Genomic DNA, 21,213 nt, shown 5'->3' on the forward strand with positions numbered 1-21,213 from the left:
TGCAAGCTTCAGATCTTAAGAGTCCTGGGAGATATTCACCAACAACTTCAACTGGGTATCAGGGAGAAGAAAAGAGGGACACCAAGTTTTGCAAAGGCAGCATCCATCCTTCCAGAAACTACAGACATAAAATTACACTTTTACAACTGAGCTAATCAGCCACTTTCCAAACATAAGCTGCATTTATCTCCCCAGAACAGCAGACTTTTTTCTTAATTATGCAAGGTCAATGGCAGTGAATATTGAGCTAACTGACACTCAAGGAAGCAACGTAGATACAAAACTGGAGGGCAGGCAGCCCTACATTTGCTCAGCAGTAGTATCACATTTTAATATAAAGTTTTTCTTCTTAAACATGAGACTTACTGTCTAATTAATCACCCATACGTCTATTACGGTACCTTTTTAGAAACAGAAATACCAAGTTCTGTACCAGCATAAACCTCCCTTTTTCACATAAGGTTGGAAAATACCCTTAAGATCATCCGAGTCTAACCATAAACACAACACTACCAAGTCCACCACTAAACCACGTCCCCAAGTGCCACAACTACATGTCAACTAAGAGAAAAAAATATTGTTAAATATTGGAGTAGAGCGTAAGGGTTTAAGACAGCTGAAGCATCCAGTCAGGCAAGGGAATATTACATTAATTTTTTAATCAAACTCACCCAGAATTATAGCAACACCTCAGAATTTTGATCACCATCTCTGTGCACTTAAGATATTCACAAAAGTTAATATAAACAACTTGAAAGCATTACATCTCCAGTTCAATACCTACAAGATGGGAGGTCTCAGGCACAGTCTCATCTACTACCTTGCTGAAATACACAGCTTTTCCAGACAGGTTTGAGCCTGTCACAAAACAGCTAATTTGGAAATCTCAATAACCATTTCAGCTTCCCTAAAAACTCAAGTGGTGAAGGGCCGACAGTTTTACTAGTACTGTATAAGAGATGGGTATTGCATAATTTCCCTGAAATTTCTATTTAAAAATGCAACAACAAAAATGCATGTTATTCTCATGAGCTGAAGAGTTATTTCATGTAGCAACCATAATTACACAGCAATTTAAGATTCCTGCAGAGAATAGCTCCAACAAGCCTAAGGTGAGCAGAGTCCTGGCTTTGAGCAGGTCCTGATGAGAAAGACATCAGAGAAAAAGAAGGGAAGGGGAAAGCTGCAGAAAGGTGCTTCCACACATCTTGTGATGGAACCAACAACAGCAAACCTGCCCTGACTATAAGCAGTTCCAGGAAGAAAAGCATCATCCTTTAACTGCACAGTGGTCCTCAGGCAAAGCAGAGATTGCATGGGGCTGTATTTGTTTCCAAGTTACATTCCAGCTTCCTAAGCCTGTTGGTGACATTATATAACTATTAATTACACCGCTGCTTGGCATGCTTTTAACTGCAATCATTCAAACTGCTTCCAGTAGCTCACTAATCCAAAGTACAATCCTCTTGACAGCAACTGACAGATTCAGAGTATTCAGTTCTAGCTGAAAGGAAGAAAAATCAAAACCCTCATCTGTCCACTGGAAAAAAAAAAAAAAAAAAAACACACACAAAAACACAAACCACCAACAAAACAAAACAAAAAAAAAAAACCCAAAAAACCTCAGCCAATATTCCTGCTGACCAGACTCACAGCTCAGTCTGGGGCTGGGACACACTGCTGATGGAACTCCAAACCTTGTGCTAATGCGCTAAACAGCACTCCCAGCCCAACAAACAGCAGACAAGAAGCAGCCCACACCTACAGAATGGTAAAACACAGAATGAGGGTGAAATACAGAGAAGAACAGCGTGCCAGGCAAGGCAGCAAGCCATGGGCATTGGCACCCTGATATGGTGCCACCTTGGGGGTTTTCCACCCTTCTGCCATCACAGCTGGGCCCTGGCCGGGTGCCCGGTCTGCTACTCTGGAAAGTGACTCCCCCAAAGGCTGGCTGTGCTTGTGCCCCAAAGCCCAGCATCCACCCAGCCAGGACCAGCCAGGCAGGAGGATTTCTTCCCAAAATGCTGTCTTGAAATTCTAAGAAAAAAACAAAACACAACCACAGAAATTGGGTCTCTCTTGCATCTTCATTATCACATGCACCGAAAGGTTTCAATCCTCAGCTACCGGACCTGGCGGACCCTCTCCTTGGACCTGTGCTCTGCCTTTGCCATTCCCATCCACTCAACCAGCATGAATCTTCTTTGCAAGATCCAACACAATTCTACATGCATTATTTATCCCTCTTGCTAAGTCATGCAGTGGGATAATTACTTAACTATTGTAATGATATTTTGCAATGGCTGTACTCTATTATTCTAATTGATTTTCATGGCATTGCTTTTGCTGCATGTTTTGAGCAAAAAAGTGTATTTTCCTGGAGTATAAAAAGCTAAGTTTAACATTCATTTTAAGCCTAAGCGCTAGATGTCAAAAGTGAATTTTTAGGAGAATATCAATGTATTCTTAATTAAAACAATGTTGATTTATTGCTCATAATTTTGCCATCTCTGCTAACAACCACTGAAGACGTGTTTTTCCTAAGTCTAACGAAATATAAAAATAGTTATTAACTATTTGCAAGTGTAATCACAAAAGCTTTTTTCTCCAATAGGATGTTGTTTTCCTTGTAAGACTTCACTTAGCATAATTACTAAACATTTGAAAGGTGAGAGACCTGCAACATTTTTATTTACAAACTAAAAGCTTAAGTCAAAACACATTTGCACGTCTTACTTAACACCACCTTAAATTTACTAAGATAAATGCTCAGCTTGGGACTAAGAGAATTGTTAAAATAAAACACTAAATAAAATCAGTCCTTCCCATGTACTTAATATGATATAAGCTACAGAGCAGAGCAGCCCAATTAAACCATTATTTACGTCTCCCTACCCCCAGGATATTCTTCAGGCTTATGTGTGATTCAAGACATACTTTCAACAGTTTTGTGAAGCGATGAATAGGATTTCAGAAAACACGAGTGTCCCGGTAGTTCAAAACTGGTAAGAAAACTTTTTCTGCCTTGAGCCAGAAATTCTTCCAGGAAGAACCTTCCTTTAAAAGCTGTTAACGATAATACTCTGAACTAGAGCAGGAGGAAAAGCAGCAAGCCACTGATAATCGACTGTCTTACCTACTAATAATAATCTGCCAGCTATATAAGTAAAGGCACGAATACAACTCTATGGAGAAGGAACACAATCTTTTTGATCCAAGTGAGCAACAGGTATACGAGAACTAGCATTATTTGTACGCTAACATCAGAACTAAGATTTTTATATAGCTAGCAGTAAAAAGGCTAAATTTTAGACAAGCCACATTGAGAACTATAGCCCTGCAAAATTTGGGTAATACGTTGCGACCTTCTGGGTGTTTTGTTTCTTTCTGCTTAAAAACAAAAAAAATGTTTGGTCATGATCTATGACACTTAACTTTGGAAAAAAAAACCAAACCAACCCAAAAAAACAAACAGATTCAAAGTTTTCTCAGTCTCAGGCTTTGTTTAAGCTTCAGAGGCTCCAGGACAACTGAGCAACAAGTGGCCTGAGTAGTCCCCTGCTTACATGGACACACACTAAGTTTCTCCCAAGTCTCATTTAGGTCTTTATACAACTCATTTCTCAATTCTTTTTTATCTATCAATAACATCTCCCTAGAAAAAAAAGTCTTGGAACAAAGCAAGATCACAAAAGATAACCATGTTAAGTTTCATGTCAACTTATTCCTTTTCTTCTCGATGCATCAGTCTCAGAGGCCTGATCCAACCCTGACCACCAACTGCTTCACTGACTTCTGCAGCCTCTGGACATGATTCAGAAAAAGCAATGCAAAGAGCAAAAGGTCACATTCTCCACAAGCATCAACTATCTGTCAAGCCAAGAGAGATTTGCAAATGCTAGCACACTCAGAAATAAAGCAACCAACTGTTATTAAACTAATTTCCTAGCACAGCGTCCATATTCCCACACCTGTGACTAAGTAAACCTGTTCCTTACACTATATGCCTTGGGGGGGGGGGGGGGGGGGGGGGGGGGAACACACCAAACAAACCCCAAACCCCAAACCACTCATGCTTGTGACAGGCTTTAAAAAACAAGTAAGTGTAGTACACAGCTGTACAATTTCATAGCTTTGAATTCAGAGTGCCAGTGGGAAAGTCAGTCTGGCTTACAACACAAAAAAGAGACAAGAAGAGTAAAACAAAAGAGATGGAAAGAAAACCAAACTACTGCTGAGTGTTATCCTTTACCTTCCCTGCACATTTGGAAAAACCCTGAGAACTGGCACAAAACTGTAACAGGTAACTTATTACGGATCTTTTCCCATTACTGGCTTGACACGCCTGGCCATTGGCAGCAGTAAATGCCTCTTCCAGGTACAAGCGGTGAGACTGTCCTCATGTTTTACATCTTCATAAATACATATGCTGAACACGAGGGTATGCTCTCCCATGCATTTACAGAGTAGGTATGCAGCAATACAGGCATGATGTTCCACCACCCTGTGCACTGGTGATTTCTGTATCAATAGGTTAATTTGTAATCGGAAAAAAAAGTCATCCTTTTCATACAGACAGGGAAGCTTTTGTTTATGAAAAAGTTTCACTTCTCACTTCTTTGCATGCTGGTTGAATAGTAGTGACTCTCGGCACAGCAGCGTGAATTCCCAGCACACAATTGCACATTCCCAGACAATGCAACCTAGGAGCCTTAATGAACCCTTCGTAGCTCTAAACTTCTGAATGCAAATGTGTGGTCCCAGCTTGCAAAACTGTCACTGTCAACAAGTCATTTAATGAACCTCAAAATTTCACAGTCTGAGCTCTGGTATTACAGACTGTCCCTGTGGATAGTCCCGCAGTCCCATGGACACTAATAACACTTGTCTCGGATGCATTAGATCTTCCTGACCTCAGAAGTTAAGCAACTTACAACTAACTTGAGTCATATCCTGCAATAAGTACTTCTAATTAACGACTCTTAATTGCTGCCAGGGTGCTGTATTCCCACACCCATGATTAAGTATGTTCCTCACTCTGCTAACCCACATGTAAAATTGTGCAACTCTAACAATCCCATGTCTTTAGTACCCATACAGCACACAGCTGTGCCATTCCTCCAAGTGCTTTTAGGAGCAAAGACATCGCTACACATAATGGTGAAACAAAGTGTACAAAGTCTACCCACCACACCATTCCAGCAGATGTAACATCATTTGCTTTCTTGCTGCCTTTGCTCTTATTTTTAAGTGATTACCTCTACAGTTCAGAGAAAGGAAGAGAAGCATTGCTTTTTAAGTCTGACTTCACATGCAGTTTTTGAGAAGACATTTCAGAACTTCAAAGCACCTTCCAAAAATTAACTTTACCTCCTATAAGCCATGTATGGTAGGGACTTCTTACTGCATTTGCTTTACAGACCGGTAACTCGCGTGCAGCTTTACCTAACTGTCCAGAGTCACAGCAAGTTAAAAGGGGGGAAAACAAATCCCTGCAACAAGCAGTGTCCCAGCTCGAGGCCCTCTGCTCGAAGCATAGTCACCAGGTACACAGAAACACCCAGCAGCCATCCAAGATAATGCTCTTCTGCCAGCATTTACAGTTTCATTGTGTGTCACGTGGGAATTAACCATGTGAGGTTTGCAGCCCTGTATTCCGTAACAGGAGTGCTCCTGCCCACCCCAGGGAAAGCCCCTCTGGTCCCGATGGGACCACCGCTACGCCACCTCTGAGGAGAGGCACCAGCCCGGAACAAAGCAGCCATCGAGGAACAGTCGCTTGCAAGTTAACTCACCCTCCCTGGTCAAAGCTGGTGCATACCAAGCTACCTTTAAGCTAACTCATTACCGCTGCCCCACAACAGCACACCACCCAGCCGTCCCTCGGACGAGCCACCCGCCGTGGCTACCAAATGCTTTGCCTTTTGCTTTAACAGAAACCCAGTGCTGTCAGATGCTATTAGAGTAACTTCTCCGGCCCACCAAGCTTAACTTTCAACACTTCTCTGATTAAGACACACTGTCCTTCGAATCCCACACTGGCATCGGGCAGCTGCCAGTCTTTCCTAAACAAGCCAAGCTACTTGCATGTAAAACCAATAAAACACACATAACTCCCCCCCCCTCCCCCCAAAATAATTAATCATTTTTATGACAAGCAGTTTTACGTGATACAGGTTTATGAATTGCTAATACTATGCTGAATTGGAAACATTTCCTAGACCTTATTAAATATTTTTGCTAAATTGATCCACACCCATGACTGTTACAGATAACAAATGAAAACGGTTTTGTTTCTCCATAAGGCACCTGTAATAACGGAGCAATAGCAGCAAACAGGCACCAGCCAGAGCTTCCTCACCCTATTAGCATTACAGAGGAAAACCTCCCCTTCTGCTGCTAATGATGTGCTCTACCCTGTATCCCCAGGAGACAAATGACTGTACTGGCTGATTGACTCCATCACAGGGCCATCATCCATCAATGTATTGCCTCTCTTACTGAAATCTCATCTTGGGAAGAGAAAGTGCTCAGTACCACTTCCGAAAAAAACAGTGAAAGCACTTTCAGAATAAGAGTTCCAAGACACATAATTAGAGCCAAATGTTTCAGCAGAAACACACATTTCCAACAACCTGAACATATATGCATGCTTTGTACAACCACGACAAGTAAGATTTATGTCCTTCTGCTAATCTAGGCATTTTTAACAAAGGAATGAAACACCTACCATAGACATAAATTTCTTGATCAAATTAACACAGAGACAGTGAATACAATCGTACAGATTTAAAAATGGCAACTTGAGGATATTTAGCGAGCTAAGGGTGAATTCCAGGCTCTTACACAGGCTCAAATCACACTAACATCATACTATCCCCATTTATACCCGCAAACAGAAGTGAAAGAAAACACGTCTTTCCATTTATTTAGTACATAGATAATAAAAGAATTAAAAGTAAGTAAACGAATTAAGAACTACCTTTATAATTTAAAAAATGTTGCACATTTGGGACAGGAGCACAGAGGACAACCCATGGTCAATTACTCATCTGGTAACATTCTAACCCATTTTGTATCACTGAAACTACCAAACCGTAGTACTTCCACATCCTCTGTCCAGCTCGCCAGTTGGACCATATTAAATTGCACATGATTTACCTGGACATAGTTCCATGCACACAAAAATAATTTATTCCAGGGAAAAATATTTCAGATTCTTATCAGTATCACGTCTGTCTACTCAACAACATAAATCTGAAGGCGGCAGCTTTATCTCAGGCAAGATACTTTGTCTCACTTAGCACCTCTGCACGCTACAAGCAATCCATCATAACTCTGAAATCCCAAAGAACAATTTCTTGAGAAAACAAATCTAAACATTTATTCCTCATTTAGCCCTAAACAGAACCCAAAACTGACTTCTTTTGCTTCCACTTTATTTAAAGACAACCAAACTGGTAAGATCCTCAAACTAAAGTTTCCTGAACACAGAAGCACAGAACTGTTTGGGTTGGAAGGGACCATCTAATTCCAACCTCCCGCACTGTGGACAAGGACACCTTCCACCAGCCCAGGTTGCTCCAAGCCCCGTCCAACCTGGCCTTGAACACCTCCAGGGATGGGGCACCCACTGCTGCTCTGGGCAGCCTGTGCCAGCACCTCACCCCCCTCACAGTGAAGAATTCTTCGTAACACCTCATCTAAATCTCGCCTCTTTTAGTTTAAGACTGTCACCCCTTGTCCTGTCACTACAGGCCCTACTAAAAAGTCTGTCCCCATCTTTCTTATAAGCCCCCTTTAAGTACTGAAAGACCACTATAAGGTCTCCTCGGAGCCTTCTCTTCTCCAGGCTGAACCATCCCAACTCCCTCAGCCTGTCTTCATCGGAGAGGTGCTCCTGCCTTCTGAGCATCTTCATGGCCTCCTCTGGACTCACTCCAACAGGTCCATGTCCTTCTTAGGCTGGGGGACCCAGAACTGGATGCAATACTCGGGGGTGGGTGTGGGGGGGTGTCTCACAAGAACAGAGTAGAGGGGGAGAATCACCTCCCTCGACTGCTTTTCACACTTCTTTTGATGCAACCCAGGGTACAGTTCACTTTCTGGGCTGCAAGTACACATCAAGCTTCTCATCAACCAACACCCCCAAGTGCTTCTCCTCAGGGCTGCTCTCAATCCATTCTCTGCCCAGCCTCTATTTGTGCTTGGGATTGCTCAGACCCACATGCAGGACCTTGCACTTGGCCTTGTTGAACTTCATGAGGTTCACACAGGCCCACCTCTCCAGCCTGTCAAGGTCCCCCTGGATGGCATCCCTTCCCTCCAGCGCTGCACTGCTTGGTGTCATCAGCAAACGTGCTGAGGGTGCGCTCAATCCCACTGTCCATGTCACCATGTCCATATTCCTATGCAAATTGTAAATATAGTCTCTGGAAATTTGCACCTCCATATGGCAACTGACATAAAGCACACACTGTGCTTACTTAAATATGGAACATTTCAGCTCTCCGCAAATTGCCATAAAATGTATGCTTCAAAATGTTTATCAGTCAGAAGGTTAAAATCAATTTGATATTACAAGATTTCTGCTTCTGTGGTAAAAAACATAATTACAAATTTTTAGTAATGTCATCCTTGTAGCATAGGAGGTTACTCCACAATCCCAGGCCAGTGTCTCCAATAAGACCACATATGGTTCAAAATCAGGTCTCCTGGTTTTACGATCCATACTTTAGATACCTACACAACCCCTTTTTCTCACGCATTCCCAATATTACTTAATACAAGATTGTCTGTAGGTGCACTTTCAACTTTCAGAAACGCAGGCAGCAATCCAATCATAAAACACTATCGAACAATGACCAGTTTTAGCCAGTTCATTTTGTTTTTTCTAGGAAGCAGTTGAGATTCACCTGACTCTGAAGATACCAAGTTACTGAACAATCAAACAAAACCCACCAGGCCAGCAAGAAGTGATGCAATGCTTTTTCCTCTCATTTGTATTTGAGCCAGTCAGACTTTCCCCATGTTTAACAGGCAGTGAATTTGTTGATGAACCAATTAGCACTCTGCTACAAAGAACATGCTCCTAATTAATAGCTGGCTTATGGGAAGAACAATGTTAAAGATTTGGTTGTACCTCCAGATGTACCAGAAAAGCATGAAAGGAGCTCTGGTTGATGTAAAGAAAATCTGTCTGCACAAAGAGACAATCAATGTACTTAGCATATGTCAGCTGTAAAAGGAACTTACATAAATGTAATGGAGGCATTTCCACATTATTTCCGTGGTATCGTGTAATCCTGGACATCTGCTTAGAGTAGCATGTACAGGTTACTCAGTGTTCCTGGTCTGCTTTTTTGCCATGTCATTAACAAACATGAAGTGGCAATCATGATAACTTGCCCTTACCTGTCTGAAACACGCGCATTTACATAAATACTCACAAACCCTCCTGTAAGACCTCTTCCCTCTGGAAATGTCCAGATTTCTCCTTTTACCTTGTGAAGAAGGCAGCCAGTGCAAGGCGAGACGTAAAGTACAGCTGCAGCCACAGTTTGTATGAATCTTATTTCAGGTCAGAGCTACACGTTATGAAACTCTTAACGCACCTCGTGAGTGACCTACATTGCGGGACTGGAACCCACTAACCTACAGAACCACCCGAAATCCCACAAAATAGGTCAGTGGGTTTTCTCGTAAGAAGAACTACGCAGACAAAGAGAGATACACATATTAAAGGATAAGCAGAGCACATCCTTCACCTAATGCAGGGGCACTCTGCAAGCTGCATCTCCCGCCCTGCTGCCATGTTCCTGCACATGGGCAGGACTCCCCAGAAGTGCTGTAAACTTCTGTGTTTCTCACCAAGGGGCCCTGGAAGGACCTGTCTGCACATTCAAGCCCAACAGAGCAGGAAGAAAAGCAGCCACACCGCAGCAAGGAACAGTGAGCCTACCAACAGCAAAGCCATTTAATTCACATTGCTAACACAAAGCAAGTCTCATAGCAGCTGGAGTACAAGGGACACCTGATTCATGACCAGCAGCAAAGTAGCCTGGAGTTATGGCAGGCGTGTCCAAGCTACAGCACAAAAGCTGGATATAGCCAGCCAAAACAATCCACCTAGCCCACAGCACATTTCTTGACTTCTTTCACTTCGCATGGGTCTTGGGTCCTGTGCATTTTTTTCAGGGACCAAACAGTTCGGCCAAAACAGAGCCCCACAGCACTACAAGCTGCCGAGGAACACTAAGGTGCAGCACAGGACAGTCAGGCAAGATCCCACAGGAGCTAAGGGTGGCCACAGAGAAGCACGCTTTGCATCCATCACTTCCCTCCTCTCAACTATTATTACTCCAGGCAACACTTCCTTATTTCCAGTTCATGCGAGGTTCCACTTACTAGACAAGCCACATCAGGGTGCAAATACCCATGCCAATTGTGCAGATGCAGCAGCCCCTCTGCAGCCAGCTGATGGAAACATGAAACAATCAGGGCAATTAAGAAAGGCACGCAGAGAAGGTTGCTCCGCATTCCTCTGCCTACCAGTTCCCCACGAGGACCGGCTGAGAGCAATGGGTCAGCATCCCAGTGGCCACGTCGTCTGCTTACAGGAATAAAAAAAGTTGCATGCCCTCTCCTCCTACACACACATACATACTTTGATTTAGATTCTCGTCTCCCAGAAAAGAAGTCCATGGAGGAAGGGAAAAATGAATAATATCCATGCTGCATATTATCAGCAATAGATTAACACGCTCAGTCATAGTTTATCTATCAGATCTTCACAGTCTCCAACAGAAGTCAGAGATTGATGCTAAACCCTACCACCCACAATTATTTAACTCAAACGGGTAATCTACATAAAAAAATTATAACACTCTTTATCCACATTAAAGATTTTAGTATTTATTTTAACAAAAAGATCTTTTTTTTCCCTAACAAAAAAGCATCAAAACAGCTATAGCTATCATCCCTTAACAGGACCTTCAGGAACAAAAAGTGGTAAAGCAAAGTGAGTCACAGCAGCCACTGCACTACCTACTGTGTTTGTCACCTACAGCATTCCAGGTACCCAAATCTGACAATCATAGCAAAGGCACATTGCATTGGTCCTGCATGTCAATACCGAGGATCCTCCCTGCTGTGAATGATTTCCCAGAAGTGCTGAGACTGGGGAAAATCCTGGGGCGATGGTAATGAGATCGTTAATGCCAAAGACCAGGAAAGAGCTAATCAGGACACAACTCTATTTCTTTCAAACAGCCAAAGTGCAAGACGCATATCTTCTCCCAGGGTTAGCTTGCACCAGGATGATAGATAATAGCTGATCTGAAGCTGAGCAGCTTCATCTGCTCAGATCAAGTCTCACGGTCTATGCTAGTTAAAAAAGTAAGCATAGCACAAATCTGTACCAGTAGTCAGTTTATAACGGATCAATACTCCAAGCCACGTGGCTGAGACACCTGGGGTCCAGCAATATGGGTCATGAAGTCAAACTTAGCGTATCGTCAAACCACAACCCCAGAATTCAGGGCTTGCTGCAAACCATCATCATTGACTGCTTGCAAAATGCTAGGTTTGCAAAAGGCTCCTCCTGTCCTTAGCTCCTGGTGGGTTTGCCAGACCTAACAGAAGTACTCCTCATCTACAAATTCAGAAAGTAACAGCTAATTACTTTCAGACAGTGCTGATAAACAAGACAAAAGAGCTCTCAAGAACCCCCTTGCACGTGTTGCACGTGGGCAAACATTTTGCAAATAGGCATCGTGCATTCCGGCACTCAGAACTACTTAGGCAGAATTACCTGTTCCCATCCATCACCAACAAAGCAGCCCCAGAGGGGACACAACCCTGGATGGCCCCACAGAGCACTGGCACAACTCCAGGCTGGTACCGACCATGCTTTGCTCCACCTGATCCAACTGCCATTTAACTTCAGGGAGAATAGGGATGATTTAACCATAGAGCTAAATGGCCAATTAGTAAGATAAATAATCTAGAGTAAAGGCACAAACATCCCTTCCACAACAGCTTTTCCCAAACGAGTCACATACTCCATTTTTATACAAAATAACCCACTTGAAGGCCAGCTATGATGCTAAATAAAACCCACCTTAACGCAGGTGAAAGCTATTTAACTTGAAAGAATTTAATGAAACCACTTTGCTTCCAACCTACACCACAGCTACACACCAAAGCAAGTGTTTTTAGAAGAACAGTCCTGCAAATACATGGTGAATAAGCAGGGCATATATTAGTTGTATGGAGGTCAGGATCATCAGCCTGATTCCTCATTCCAGGAATAGCAGGACTATCTGGTGTCTATTCTGGTCAGCCCAGCCTGGATGCAGAACAGAACAAGAGAATACTTTTCAATGGTGACATGGACAGTAGTTTACATCCTTCACGGCGCTTGCTTAGATCCCGCAAACATGCAAAGGAATTTTCTGGAGAACTGAAGGGGAACAAAGGCCAGTATCTATCCAAGACACCTGTTCCACACAAAAGAAAATTAAAATCATTTTGAACAGTCTCAGCTTGGCCACCCCTCAAAAAGAATGGCAAAAGAGTGAAGCACTACTGACATACACTCCTTGAGCACTCCACAACGAAATACAGGTTCAAACCACTTGATGCAAACTCCAAACCATGCATTTCAGGCTAGTACTAGCAACAAATACAACAAAACCTTATTAAATGTGTGTCTTGCAGAGGACATACACACTACAACTTGTTAATTTTATACTAAAGAATCCCATTGTTTTGTTAATTTGCATGTCAGACACCCAGTTGTTGCGCTCTCATCTTCCACTGAATTTTTTTTAGTGCACTTCTCTGTAATCAAGGCACATTCATGATACAGGATGTGAAGTTCGGACAAGAAAGCATTTATCCTAAAGTTAAAGAAAAATTAACACCAGAGAAGCTCCACCACATTGCACTGGTTCCCTATTTATCCCAAAGGGAAGCCTCAGAAAATCAGAGGGAGAGCGTAGATATTCTTCACAGTGATGCGTGAATGCAACCCCATGCAGAAACACTCTGTGTGGTCACACCTGGGAGGAGAAAGGGAGCTACAAGAAGACGTGTACACAGGAACACAACATACATAAACCATCAGAGAACTGAAGCGAAAGAGAACACCATTAAGAAAAAACAAATGGAAACACAGAGCTCCATCACCTACCCTCCAATAGGAACATACAGCTCCCCATAAAGGGAAATACGAGGCCAAATTCTGCCCTTATATTCCTAGGAAATCCAAAGTAAACTTTCCTTCCACATTTGAAGAAGCAATGGATACTGGAAGGGAACATGCATCCGTGGAGCAAACTTCCCAGCAGAAGTTTTCATTCAAGCCTTCTCCCGTGTGCTGGAGCTGCTGGGGCTACACCAGAGTAAACGACCAGAAGAGCCGCATGACACAAGTGGAAGCGATGGCCAGCACCAGTTCCCTGTGCCATTACACCAATACAAAAGAAAACAAAAATATATTGTACACCCCAGCAAACACGTTACCATTGCTCACTCCCAAGATAAGCCAGTTAAATCATTGTCTCACTCATCTCAACGTTGTATTGAACATAGCTTATAGCTTTGCCATGATCCTCACAGAAGAAAAAAACGTAGAAAAACTCACCATACTTGCCTAAATAGAGCATAATAAAGTTTAGCCATAAAACAGCAAGATAAAGTTGAGGAAAGGGAGTTAGTGACATACTGTAACAAATCCAGTATTCAACTAAGTACTACAGGTTTAATGTAATCTTTGCACGACAACTCCCAATACTCTTGAGATGGATTTGACCTCATTTTTATTTAAAAGTGCAACTGAAATATTTATAAACAGCCCCTTGAAAAAGTATTCAGGTGCAATTTAACTGTTTAGCATCTACAGCAATTTGGACTTGGCAGGACAGTTCTAAAACTCACTGTTTGAAGCTCCTTTTATGAGATCCTAGGGAAAAGGGATAGCTGGATCTGAGAAAGTAAAACTTAGAACTGCTGCCAGCCACCCCTCCCACACACCAACAGACTACATCGAGTCTGAAAAACGTATACACACGGTGAGAATTAGCTAACGTCCTAACTAATTACCAAATCAGAGAATATTTATCAGCCAAAGCAAATTCTACATCAAATTAGTGGCTTCACTGTGGAGATGGGGGGGGGTGGGGTGGGTGCAGAAAGTAGGTCATACCAGATCTTAGTAAAAAAGCTGGGCATACTGTAGTTGCACACAATTTGACAAAAACCAGTTGCCTCACCATGTCTATGATGCCTGTCTTTCACTACTTTGCTAAGTCTTCTTAAAAATTGAGTTTGATAAATTTACGATAAGTGTTACTGAAGTAAGCCTTAACGAAGGCAAGGCAGCTTTAAATGTGGAAAAGTGTCACCAACTTGTCAAATTGCAACTTTAAAAAGTCAAGCACATCAGACACCTTATATTTCATGCAATACATTATCAATCACAACTCATTAAGTATCTTTACATCAGTCATTTGTTTTAAAAAATTCTGAAGAATTTCCCCAGCATCAACTCGCACGTCACATACTGTAACACTCAAAAGCAATACCACAACAAAGAACTCTGACCTCCCAGGTCTTATCAACATACACACTCCCTCACAACATTCAATCACTCCTGCTTTCGGTTATATTTATTCATAAATTATATAAATATACAAGAAGGCATGATGGTCCATTGAATATTTTAAATACTTTCTCAAATTCTACAAACAAAAGCCATTTTAAAAGCAGCAAAAATGAATAGAAAGCTGATGAATTAAATGAATTAAAATTAGAAGCCATTCATAAGGGTCCATTAAAAGCTAAACAGAAGAACAATGTTCTAGAGCAAGGGATCACATCTGCAAGTAAGGCTACAGCTCTTAACCTGAAATCATCAACTGCTATCCCTCTTAATGGCCCTTTAAAAGACAAAACATCCTACTACCTCAACAGTTTGGAAATCACAATTTTTTAAAAAATAAAAAGTAAGGGCATGTGAAAGAAAGCTGCTGCTCTCAAAACAAATATCAGCATGGTGGCCAAATGAAAATGATCAAGTCTGATACAAGATACAACTCACGTGGGCTCCTACATTGCATTAAGGCTCTCCTCCTACAAACAAACACCCAAGCACAGGCTTGACGTGACGCTGGGAGAACTTGCAGTGACTGCAAGGCTACGCACTGTAGCAGCACAATTAAAAGGCCAGGCAACTGCAGGATCCAGGTTTCACCTGAGCCCACGGGGAGGCCAAGGAAACAGAAACCCACAAATCAAGCATGCTGTGAAGGTTTAGTTGCATGACAAAATCAGACTGAACAAAACATGAAGGATCAGCTCCAGGTGCATACAGAACACGGCTGTTCAATCTTAATTCAATGCTGTAACTACACTATTTAAATTGAAGTTCAACACCTCCGTTTATTTTGTAAAAAGCGTAGAGATACTTTGTAACCAATGTGCATCACAAAACACACAGTAAAAGCACTACAGCACCCTGTTACTGTAACTCAGTTTCCACGGCCCAAAAGCATGCTCCCCATTAAAAATGTAGGCGCTTCACATCGCCTAAAGCACAGTGCGAACAATAACCAACCGAACACGCTTTCGCCTCCTTTGTCAATCAAGTCAAGACAGCCAAGTCATGCAAACAGCCTGCTGATGAGAGCATCGCAATACATGGCTTCACTCAAAGGAGGAAAACGATGCCTCTCACAATGGAAATCTTATGGACTACTTCCTTGGCAGGGCACAGCAATGGAAACTCAAATTTGGAAGGTACAATACGAACAAAATCAGAAGTCAACACGGTAGAACAAATCAGAAAAAGAAAGAAAAAGCAGAGCACCCCACGCCTCCTAGTGCCAACTGATATTTCCAGGACAAACTTTCTGAACCCATGAACCGGGAAAGTGCAAGGTTTTGTGTTGGGGTTTTGGGCTGTTTCTTTTTTGACTTAACTTAATTACTGTACGTCAGCCTCACCATCTCAAAAAGACTTCCACAGTTACTCAGCGCAAGGCAATGAGAGAGACCTGACAGCTAAAGCTTTCAGAAATCCGCATCATTCCCACACCGAGCACAAAGCCGATTCCTTTTGGATGACAACAGACACGGAGAGATCAACATCTCAGGAAGGGGGTGGTTGTTCTCATGGCATCTTTAGTTTCAGCCGTTTCCTTTCTCACTCCCTAATCCACAGCCATTCCTACCCCTGTAGAAAACACAGGGTAAATCTCCACCTAAACCACAGAAAACAGTCTGCCCCAAACCAGGGTCAGAACTCTTCTGGCTGGCCACGGATCTCCAGGAGGTCCACTGTACGTCAGTGACAAAAAAGCACAGAACAACAACAAGATTCAGGTCCATGCCACATCCACGAACCATGTCTTCCAGCTCAAATTAAACGCTTGAAAAGAGAATTTTTTAAATCCACAAGCTTTTGAGTGGGGACAGAAGGGACTGCATCGGGGAGAAGGGGGGAACGCGACCGGCCAATATCCAGGCAACAGCGGGAAAAAAAATCAACAAGTCGGCGCAGCCCAGCGTGGGGCGAAAGCCACGCCGAAAGGTGCGGACGTACCTTGTGGAGGTGCCTTTCCTGACATCGCAGATGCTGCACTTGAAGGCTTCGGCACTGTTCCTGAAGGTGCACACGCTACAGTCCCAAAAGCCTTCGTCGGCTGCAGGTTTGGCTTGCCTCTTCGGCCTTGAGGAGGGGGAGGGCGAGGGGAAGCGTGTGTGTACGTGTGTGTTTGGGGAGGAGGAGAGAGGCGGCAGGAGGAGGAGGGAGAGGAGGAGAGAAAGAAAACACACACATGAGAGACCATGTTCCCGAGCCCCCAAGCCCGGCGCCCCGCTCTGCCCGCCGCGCTCCCCCCGCGCCCGGGAACGGCCGACAAACACCTACCGGGGCCGGCACCCGGCGAGGTGCGGCGCCGCGCTCCGCCCCCGGCCCCGCGCCGCGGGAGGGCCCAGCGGGCCGGGCCGGGCCGAACCCAGCCGGGCCGGGCCGGCCGCGTCCCCCGGCGCCCCCCGCACCGCGGCGAGGGCCGCCCCCCGCCCCCGGAGGGAGGGAGGGAGGGTGGGTGGGAGAGTTTGAAGGCTGGGAGGCGCGTTCCCTCCTCCACCTTGTTAAACCTCCCTTTGTCTGGGAGCAGCGAGTGCGCGGAGCGGGAGTGCGAGCGAGCGGAGCCGCCATGGCTGCTCTCTCACCAGACCAGCCCTGGCACCGGCGGCGGGCAGGGAGACACCGGCACTCCTCCTCCTCCTCCTCCTCCTGCCCTTCCACGCTCCCTCCATCTTAGGAGCCTGCCTCCCTCCCTCCCTCCCCGCCCGCCCGCAGCCCCCCCGCCCCGGCCCCCCGCGTACCTGGCGGGGCGGCGCGGGCACGCCGCCCCCCTCCCCGCGCACTCCCTCCATCTTAGGAGCCCCTCGCCGCCGCGGCCCCCCTTCCCCCGCGGCGGAGCACACGCACGCAACTACCAGCCAGGGGCCTACCCACCGCCATCCCCTCCCGCCGCGCCAGCGCCGAGCCGGGCCCGCCGCCGCCGGGGCAGAGGGGCAGGGGCGGCCCCCGCCGCGCTCCCTCCATCTTAGGTGCCTCTCCCCGCCCGCCCCCGCGCCCCCCGCGCCCCCGCTCACCTGGTCGGGCTCTTCTTGTCGCCCATGACCATGGATCGGGGCCGCCCCTGCCCTGCGCACAAAGAAAGAGGCGAGGGGGAGGGGGACGGGGTGCCTCCGTCCAGCAGGCTCCGGCTGCTCCTCACCCCCGCGCCGCCGCTCCTGCCGCTGCCAGGCTCCGCTCCAGACTAGCAGCGCAGCGCAGCCCGGCGCCCTCCCTCCTCCTCCTCCTCCTCCTCCCTCCTCTCCCTCCCCGCGCCGCGCCGCTCCGGCGGGCGGAGCTCTCCGCCGCGCCGCGGCCAATGGGGGCGGCCCCGCCGCCGGCCCTGGCGGGGAGGAGAGCGGGGAGCGCCCCCCGCGCCGCGCCGCCTCCCCGCCGGGCCCCGCCCCCGCCCCCGGCCGGGAGCCCCCGCGGGCCGCCTCCCGCCCCCTCCTCAGCGCCGCGGGCGCTGCCCCCCGCACCGGCACCCCGTCGCGGCGGGAGGGCTGGCTCCTCTCTGCCGGCGGTGGCGGGTGGCCCCTTCCTTTCCCGCCCCTTCCCCCGCGGAGGGCTCGCTCGTCGCCTTGCCCGGCCCCGGGGGAGCGGGGCTGAGGCCGCCGCCGGGCCTGCTGCGGGGCGGGAGCCCGTGAGGGGAGAGCGCGGCCGGGCGGCCCGGTCCTGCCCGCGAGGCGGGAGCGGGCTCCGGGCGGCGGGAGGGGCGGCAGGTACCGGCGGCGGTCAGCGGGGCACGGGGGTGCGGCAGGCCCGCTCCGTGAGGGGAAGGGCGGCCGCAGCCTGCCTCGCCCCGCCGGGCTGCGCTGGAAGTTACCCGGTAGGGCTGGGCAGCCGGCGGCCAACTCCTGCTGCTGCCCGGTCCTGGGGCACGGGCTCCCCGTGCCAGCGCCAGCACCTCGGCTGCCGCCTTTGCCGACATCCTTTCTGCTTTGTGTCTGGCCACTGGCCGGTACGGAGCCAAAGGTGTTTCGACGGCACTGCCATAGTCTTCCCAGAAGCGTCCTCATCGAGCCCTCGGCAATCCATCGACTCCACCAAATGCACCAGCTGTGGTTCTGCAAAACTCCCGAGGTGCCAAAGAGTGGCATTTCCCAAAAAGCAGCAGGCCTGCCCCGCGTTTCGCCCCGGCCCCGTCAGGCCCGCAGAAGCACTGCCATGGCAGGCCAGGCAGCGATGTGCCAAGGGCCAGCCCTTGCCATCTTTGCTGAGCCGCTTTTCACATGGGGCCGGTTCCTCGGCAGCGGCTGCCGGAGGAGATGAAGGCAACGAACAGCCGAGGAAGGGCCGGCTAAATGAGCGATGAGTAAAGACAAAAGTTGATTCAACCACTCCTAGCTGCATGAGCACAAGCCTTGCAGGGCTGACTTTTTTTTCACTGTGCTTTCCCAGTTTCTCTGGCGACTAAGCCAAGCTTACAGCTCCCACCACTGAAGAGCAAACTTCGTCCCCACGCAAGAACCAGCACAGGCAGGAGGGACATCTGTGAGCTGCAGGGGCTGTGCCTGACAGCGTGGCAAGCGGGGCTGCAGGACGAGGGCAGTCTGAACAAAGTTAACCTATGGCTGAATACAAGGGGGAAAAAAAGAAAAGCGTTACCTAAAAAGCAAGCTAATGTAAGCAGCTTAAGGCAGGATATGCTCCTACCATGGCAGGAGGCAAGCATAACCATGCCCTGCACTTTGAAGCGATCTGGACTCACACGAAAGCCACAGAGGCTTTTTTCCCCTCCACTGATGCCCATTTTAAGTCAAATCATGCTGACAGTCACCTCCCCATATTTAATAGCTGCTGTAATCCACTTACCCTACCTAGCCCCCTCATCCCCACACAGGTAATTTAACCCTTGCTGGCACCTCCACCAACTGCTTTAACTACGATTTGCGGAGACGAAGACTTCCAATGACTTTTTTTTCTATGCCACACAAGTTTCCGAACAATACAGCGAGAAGCAGACATACTCCGAGGGCAGAGTTAAGGTTGTGCAATTATCACATGTAGGAAGTGTCATTTTCCCATTGCATCTGCTGTTTTCCAAACATTTTTGCTCTTTTAGATTACAGCAATAGCGTTTGCTTCAGGAATCTGTGTGGGAACAGTAACTCAGCAATGCTCATGGGGTCTGGTAAGCGCAGAGTCCTGGTATGCAATCGCTACCAGAACTTCATGGCAATGGTGCTTATGGGGACAACGAGAATGCTGTGTTTGGGGATGAGGTCAGTGGAGAACCTGAGAAGCACAGAAAGGCAGAAGGTGCTGAAATGTTGCCTCAAGAGGAGAGCCAGGCAAGGACTGACTCCCGTTTTCTGCCACAGCTGTTTCCCTTAGCTCCCCATTGCTGCATTAAAGCAGAGCGACAGCCACCACAGGCACAGAGTAAGTTATTGTGGAAACACCAAGGAGCTACGGCTCATTTTTAGAAAGCAACTTATCTCCTTGAAAAAGTTTCAGGGTTGCTGTTTTCACAGCGAAAGTTGTTTTCTTTCCAAAAACCTACTACATCCTTTGTTATCAATTCCCCTGGAAACCTTCCTTCCTCAGCAAATAAAGTTTTCAAAGTTATGTGTTAAAAGCTTGGCAACCCAAGTATAGCATGACTTCATTCAGTCACGTACGTGCAATGGGAGATGATCATTCCCAGTCTGTTAAACACCCTTCAAGCCACAGCTGAGTGTCTCTGCCCTCATGGACAGTTTCTGGAGGAGCACCGTGACCGCTGGTGGGGTCACACGTTGTTCCAGCCAGAGCTTTTGGGATGCTGCAGCCTGCAGGCACCACTTCCCTGTTGACCCGCCCTAGACACCAATGCACCAAGACAAGAACCATTGGCAGGAATCAGGGCTGAAAATACAGTCAAACTAAATGACAAGTGTCTTGGTGGGTTATTTCCTTCACACCATGGTGTGTTCACAACATAACTCATATGTTAGCACAGTGAGTTATCCTGAGGGCCTCAAAATCCATCGGGGTGGCACAGGCAGTAGACTCTGCTGAGGATTTGGGGATTTTTAATGGGGTCTGGGATCTCATGTGCTCCTAAGGCAGACTTAGGCAAGTCATTCAGCACTTCTTCTCATTAACTCCAGCAGTCTGGATTTGAAAAGTGAAAGGAGTAAATTTCTAGGCTTGCACATGAATCTGTGGCACGAGTTTTCAAACCAAACTCATTCCAGCTAGATGTTTTGGACGCCACGGTGCTGTTCAGCTGGTGGTAAATCTACCTGAAGGAATTCCCACCCTTGCCTACAGAAGATGCCGCTTTCTCATCGATGCGAACTGTGTGCAACTCCTTGCTTGAGAGGACTCTCAAATGCAAGAGGATGCTGTTAACCCACTTCTTTCCACTTCTCCCATTCCCCCACCACATGTATTTTACTGACAAAAACCTTGTCAAGAGACAAGACACTGCTTGCAGAGACTTCCAGGGCATGACAAGAGACCTGGCAGCAGGGCAGACACAGCACAGGGCAGGCATGCTCACAGCAGCTGGGAGAGCAGGCTGCTCTCTTGACTTTTGTCTTGTCTTGCTGCTCCCAAACCTCTCAGGCCAACCAGCCTGTGCTGGGGAGCTC

At 46.7% G+C, this 21,213-nt stretch overlaps 1 protein-coding gene across 1 annotated transcript in view; it reads right to left on the bottom strand.

Moving 5' to 3' along the window:
* The window catches only part of RYBP (RING1 and YY1 binding protein), a 46,829-nt gene extending 28,977 nt beyond the window's left edge, over nucleotides 1–17,852 (bottom strand). The window contains exons 1-2 of the mRNA XM_080384378.1: nucleotides 17,671–17,852; nucleotides 16,610–16,735 (exon numbers count right to left, since the gene is read on the bottom strand). Of these exons, the coding sequence (XP_080240504.1) occupies nucleotides 16,610–16,735; nucleotides 17,671–17,702 (158 nt within the window). The 5' untranslated portion in view covers nucleotides 17,703–17,852. The remainder of the gene's footprint in view (nucleotides 1–16,609; nucleotides 16,736–17,670) is intronic.
* Between the last annotated feature and the right edge of the window lie 3,361 nt (nucleotides 17,853–21,213).

This window comes from Falco punctatus (genome assembly GCF_963210335.1).
Source record: "Falco punctatus genome assembly, chromosome: 4".
NCBI classification, from domain to species: Eukaryota; Metazoa; Chordata; class Aves; order Falconiformes; family Falconidae; genus Falco; species Falco punctatus.